At 39.1% G+C, this 6217-nt stretch overlaps 1 protein-coding gene across 1 annotated transcript; it reads left to right on the top strand.

Annotated features, from left to right (window-relative positions):
- The first annotated feature begins 2142 nt into the window (after window positions 1-2142).
- Window positions 2143-6140, top strand: LOC113026695 (transmembrane protein 80). The gene is made up of 6 exons (XM_026175753.2): window positions 2143-2176; window positions 2337-2353; window positions 2439-2532; window positions 2601-2693; window positions 4856-5057; window positions 5763-6140. Exons 1-6 carry the CDS (start codon window positions 2158-2160, stop codon window positions 5773-5775), a joined length of 438 nt encoding a protein of 145 aa, XP_026031538.2. The 5' UTR covers window positions 2143-2157; the 3' UTR covers window positions 5776-6140.
- The last annotated feature ends 77 nt before the right edge of the window (window positions 6141-6217 follow it).

The following is a 6217-nucleotide window of genomic DNA, read 5'->3' as shown; positions in this document are numbered from 1 at the left end:
TTTTGTTTTAACTTGGAGTTTTCTTTTAGTTTCACTATCCCTTTACAAAACAACTGATTATTTCCTTTAACTAGATCTTATTTTTATTTATTTTGTTTCAGTGTTATAATGCTCCTAAACAAGTTATGGGCAATAACTTTAAACAAATCTGTTGTCATTTTATTTTTGCCACTTTATTTTTCTGTGTGTAAAACCTTTTACAGAATCATAATGATTTACTCTTTCTAATAGTGGGCTGGCAGGTACTGTTAATCATATTATAATCTCTAAACTAAATCTACAATTTGTTATTTTGGGGAAAAAAATAAACAGAACTGACTAGACTGAGAAAACATATTTTTTTCCATGATCACAAACAGCACGCAGCTCAGAGAGGGCCAGTCCGGAACTTGATCAGCACAGTTTAAAGTTCGCTTTCAGCAGGAGATGATTTATGATCCCCAAAATAAACATTTTCTCACTCATTTCATGTAATAAAAACATTTGTGAAACTTTGACCTGGAGTCAGTTTCGTGGTTTAAACGACTTCTTTTTGAATTCCTGAGCTTAAACGAGCAGCAACAGGAGTGTTTTGTGTCAAAGCTTCCCAAGGGGAGGATTTGAAGGAATGATCCATTTCTCTCAACCTTATCAGCTGCATCCCCCCCCCCCCCTCCCCCTTATAACAATGCCACTGTGTGCAGCCCCCGCTGCCTTGACGCCCACCCCGCCCCCCGTTCCCCCACATGTGAGATGCCGTTGTGTTGTCTTGTTCCCCCACAGCTGGACCATCTCCCTCTCCACCCCTTCACCCCTCTGCTTTTCCTCCATTCAACCACAACAACGCCTCCGTTCTTCCAGCCACACTATGCAGATTGTTTCAGAGGACAAGCAAGAAAGAGAAACAGATAGAGGCTGCGGAGGACAATGAAACAGCTGGCTATGTTAAAGCAGTTCATTTTGGTATTCTGTATGTCTTATCTCATATAGCTCGCGAACTGTATGTGTGTGTGAATGAGTGTGCCGCACACATGCACAAATCTTACATGTTGTGGCGAAATAAACCCTGCGAACAAAGACATATGGAGACTTTGGAGTGTGGTTAAGTGTGGGGTGAGGTTTTGATCATGACTGTCTTCCTTAGCAACAAAAATAATAAATACTGAAGTTATCAGTTAAAAACAAATGACAAATTATATCCTGATACTCCAAAATTTAAAAACTTTGTTGGCAGACTGTTCTGTGACCTGCGTTCCAACTCTCACCCGGTTTACTGATGGACTGTTTAGCCACTTGGAACAAATGAACAAAACAGAATCAATTTGTACTTTTTATAGCCTAATAATCAAGTGAGCAATCAGTGACCTAATTAAAATCCAGCATCTATGGACTCCATTTAGCTCTGCTTTTGCTCCTGTAGGAAATATCTGGCTTTTCAGTGTGGTCAGTGTGGCAAGGCTTCAGTTGAATGAGCCTTGGATTGGGATCTGGAGTGTTTGGAGGCCAAGTAAAATCCACACATTCATTAAACACGTATGTGTTTTATTTAAGGTATAGATGAATGTATGGTTCTGTTGTTTTTCTTACAAAATGTGTAGGTGTTAGTCCCCGTAGGGAAATTACTCCTCTGCATTTAACCCATTCACCCAGTGAAGCAGTGGGTGAACAGTACCTTGCTCAGGGGTACCTCAAGTTAGCCGTTCAGTGAAGTTGAACCCCTGACCTTCCGATCATGGGGCAACAACTCTACCTACTCTGCTATCCCTGCTATCCCTTTCAGCATGTCTTTTTGATGAGTAGTTTATTATATCTAAACCATACAAAAACATGTTTTTCTATCTAAGATCGCTAAATCTATCGTTAAATGCAGTAGATGTTAGTGTTTCAGCAATTAATCAGTAAAAAAGCGAAATTACCAGGGCCAATAAAACAAAAAGCAATACAGTTTATACCAGTGGTATCAAACATAGGCTTTAATCTGAAAGCCAACACCTGTGATCTAAAAGGGTCCAGTCCAGCGATAAAGATGACTTTGCTTTACTTACTTTATTTATTTTCCATTTTATATGTTAGCTATAAAGGTTTTTTTTTCTGGCCAGGCCCAAAGTGTAGTTTTATCTTCCCACCAGCAGGCGGCGACGTTAACGTTTGTAGTTTAAAGAGAGTAAAAAAATCAAAATGGCGCTGCCCAGACCAGGTAGGTGGACGCGTTGCTATGGTTGCTAAACACAAACCTTAGCAGTAAACGTATCACAACGTTTAAATTGTATTAATTTAACGCACAAAAACTTCACAGCGGTGTTCTTCCTGTTTTGGTCCACTGTGCCGAGTCTAATTCGGTGTGTCTGTGTCTGCAGGGAGGCCGGCGGGTGTCGTATCCTTCTCTTTTTATTATTAAAACGTGCACGCCACAGTCAGAAAAGTATCTGATAACGAGTGATGCTTAACTTTGCACCCAGCTGTCGTCTGTGACTCTGCAGCTGCTGCTCCATGTGACAGCCGCCTATTTTGTCTTCTACTTCCTCTTCACTCTCGGGTTAATCATCAAAAAGAGTGAGTGATGTCTCTCACGCGACTTTTCCAAAGACTCCGATGTACCTAACCGTGTCTGCTGCTCTCAGGCTTGGTGCTGTCTTATCCTTCCGATGCTCTGGTGTGTGACATCTTTCTGCTCTTCCTGCTGGCTGCTCTGGAGTTTCTCCATTTCTCCATTGGTAAGAAAGCGATCAAAAAGCCAGTTGCACCATTTCAAGCATGCTGTTATCATGCCCTACTTATTATACGTTTAATACAGCTTCTTGAAGCTGGCAAGGTTGATAGAAAACATGCTGGACCCTGCACAAATTCACATTTACTTTAATACTCCTTACCCGTAACTATCTTACCCATCCAATTTGTAGGTCTAAACTGTGAAGTGTGATACATATACTTAATACATGTAAATATTTGTGTTCCAAGTTTCTATTTACATTTTAGCACAACATGTAAACAAGAAGGAAAAAAAACATGTGCGACCGCTTACACGCACTCATGATAAACCAGATTAACCAGATTTGGTTTATTATCACAAGATCCTGGATTCAAAGAATTTCAAATCTGATTTTATAAAAGGCTAAATAAGGTAACTTTTTATTACAAAGGTCTTAGTTAACAGGAAATTGCAAAAAAATCCGTTTAAAATTATGTCAGATTTTTATTTATGGCTTATTAATTAGGTCTTTGCAACATCTCTTCACTGCAAAGATTGTTTATTGGCTGCTGGTGTGCTGTAGGTCAGGAGGTAAAGGTACATATATGTCATTAGATAGAAAGCGCTTCAGCATATGAATGGGTAAATAAAGTGCTTTGAGGGTTCTTTGAGAGTAGAAAGGCACTATTTATAAACCAGTCCATTTACCATATGCAGCAATAGCACCAGTTGTACCTTACAGAGAGTGGTCCAAAACAGAGAAAGTATTGAGTGAGCAGCAGTTCTCTGGGAGAAAATGTCTTGTTGATCCCAGAGGTCAGAGGACTGCTTGGATTTCACCACTCGTTACAGCCAAGGCATGCAGAAGAGCATCTCACAACACATTGAACCTAAAAACAGAGGGGCTACAGCAGCAGAGGACAGCATCAGGTGCCGCTCCTGTCAAGTGAGAACAGGAAACTGAGGCTACAACACTGGCTCACTAAAACTGGACAACAGAAAATTGAAAAAATGTTGCCAGGTGTGGTTCTTGAATTCAGCTGCGACATTCAGATAGTATGATCAGAATTTGGTGTAAACAACATGAAAACATGCATCCATGTATCAGTGGGGTTCAGGCTGCTGGTTGTTGTATATACAGAATGTCCTCTGGACTCCACTTCAAGGTCTTTAGTATCAACTGAATATCATTTAAACACCGCATCTGATCCTTTATGACTACACTGTGCCCATCTTCTAATGGCTGCTTCCAGCAATGACAACAAACAATGCCATAAATGTCAAGTTGGGATATTTGGTGTACCTAATAAAGTGCAGTCCACAATAAAGTCCACATGCAGTGCTTTTGACTCTCCAGTAGTCCCCTTACACTCAGTTTGTTTCCTTCATAATCCTCTTATCATCGCTTGGATTTTTTATCTTAAGCTGAAAAGTGCTGACATCAGCCAATGTGATGCAGTTTAAACATTAACAATTACAAATATCTGCCTGGTAACAGATCCTGAATCACTTAAGTGAGTAAAGAGGAGAGGATATATCATTTTATTATATTTTTAACCAGGTAATAAAAGTAAAACAAAAAAAGTAATAATCATTAATTTGTTGTTTTATGGTTGCTTATCCAGCTAAGGTTAGAGGAGAGTCCTTCATATTATTAATCCTCACTTACTAGTTAGCAAGGAGGACACAAATTGTACCTTAAGAGGGTTTTGAAAGTTTTTGCAAACACTGAAATATGTGAAAAATGAGGGCTTGGGTTGTGAAAATACATATTGACAGAATGACTATTGATATGCTTTGAGAAATGTTAGTAAATTGAATGTGATGATACTGATATCTAAAAACAAAATAATAGCGTTTTCATATCATGTGATAATATTGTAAACATTGTTCTCACTAAATACATGCACTTATAATTCAAACATACTCAATCCATGAAGCCAATTTCTTAACCAGTTATGCAAAGAGGAAGAGGCTAGCACAGAGAGCTGACTGGTGTTTTTGAACCCATAACCTTTTTTCTGTGAAGCAACAGTGCTATGTTGAATTCTATTCTATTCTATTCTAACCACTGTGGCACTGTGCGGCCTGAGCGTAGTCAAGGACGAATGTGACTGCTTCAAATGGACACATTCATCAGTAAACTCAAAGACAGTCTATACACATTGCTTTTCTCTGAGTCTACAGGTGTGAAGGGCAACCTGACAGAGAGCGAGACCTATGTTTTTGGCAACCTCCTTTTGACGGGGGCAACCATCCTGCTGACGGTCTACTTCCTAGTGTGGCAGAGCTACGTGATGAGGGCGGATGTAATCATCAGCAGCGTCTCACTCAGTCTCTATGGTTTAGACGGAGTCTTGGCTTTCAGCACTTTAACCAGATTTGCCAGGTTTGTTTCACTTTCATGATTTCACTTCTCAAAACTAAACCAAAGCTTTTATATTCAAGCTCAACGGCTTCATTCATGACAGGCAAAGAGGCTTTTATTGTATTACCCCTACTATGCCTCCCCCTTTTTTTATCAAGTCAGCATAATTAACAGATAGGTTGGTAAATTACAATATCTGGTGTCAAGCACAGATAAAACACTTCATTATTCCCACAGGAGGCTGGCCTACATTTTAGGCTCCATTTATTTTGATTGAGTTGATTTGTCGACATCATTAGCATCTCATACGTATGTTTTGAAAGCCCCCACATTGGCGCGCTTTCTTTGTGTTCATGCTATTGTTTATGAAACAAATAAGCCCCGGTTCCCTTTAGGACATGTCTGAATTATTGATAATGGCAGCATTCTTTCATGTGATACTGTATACCTTGTGCAATGTCATCACATCCTCAAATTTTCCTCCCAGGACAGATGCAACGACGATAATTCCCTCTCTTATTCTGATCGGAATCTCTATTGTGTGCATGAGGAGCAGATCAGTGAATAAATCTGTATGAGAGGGGTTTAGTTTGTGTGAAAAACCATGTAAACTAACAATCCTCCTGTTGGGCAGCTCGTTTCATGAGTGGGTTGTGCGTATAATGAATGTGCAATGATACAGCTTATTTTTATATGGTTTTTTTTGTTTTTGTTTTTGTTTTTCAGGGTCCACTCATGAAGAAGCCCATGAAGAAGTCATGTTGTTGTTGTTGTTTTTTTACATCTTATCTCACAGTGTGTCTACTGTGATTTCTTTTTGCAAGAAGAAAACCACAAATTAACAGCATCACTTGGATTGTGTTGTAAATACTTATTTGGACTGTTGTGCCTATTATAAAAGTAATATAAGTTAAAATGCAGGGATAGAAAAATATGAGTTAATCTGTGCTGAGAGGTTCTCAGGGATTTTTTTTCATATTAAATGTTTTTTTTATGTGTGTTCCTGTTTTGTACAGTAGAGGGCAGACTTGCGTTGATAAAGGTTTGAGTCTTCCCAGATGATTTTCCTTGGAAAATATTTTTGAAATAAATAATATAGGGGTTTTTTGTGGGATGTTTTAATAAGTCAACTGGAGCGTGGTCACACATATGTACAAATCACATTTCTAAGTGCCAACAGA

Source organism: Astatotilapia calliptera, chromosome 7 (assembly GCF_964374335.1).
Source record: "Astatotilapia calliptera chromosome 7, fAstCal68.1, whole genome shotgun sequence".
NCBI lineage: Eukaryota > Metazoa > Chordata > Actinopteri > Cichliformes > Cichlidae > Astatotilapia > Astatotilapia calliptera.
The sequence above is the reverse complement of the archived record's forward strand: the minus strand, read 5'-3'. Positions and strand labels throughout refer to the sequence as shown.

Coding starts and splice junctions, on each gene's coding strand:
- LOC113026695 (XM_026175753.2), top strand. Junction 2,533..2,600: donor CGGGTTAATCATCAAAAAGA/GTGAGTGATGTC, acceptor TGCTGCTCTCAG/GCTTGGTGCTGTCTTATCCT. Junction 2,694..4,855: donor GTTTCTCCATTTCTCCATTG/GTAAGAAAGCGA, acceptor CTGAGTCTACAG/GTGTGAAGGGCAACCTGACA.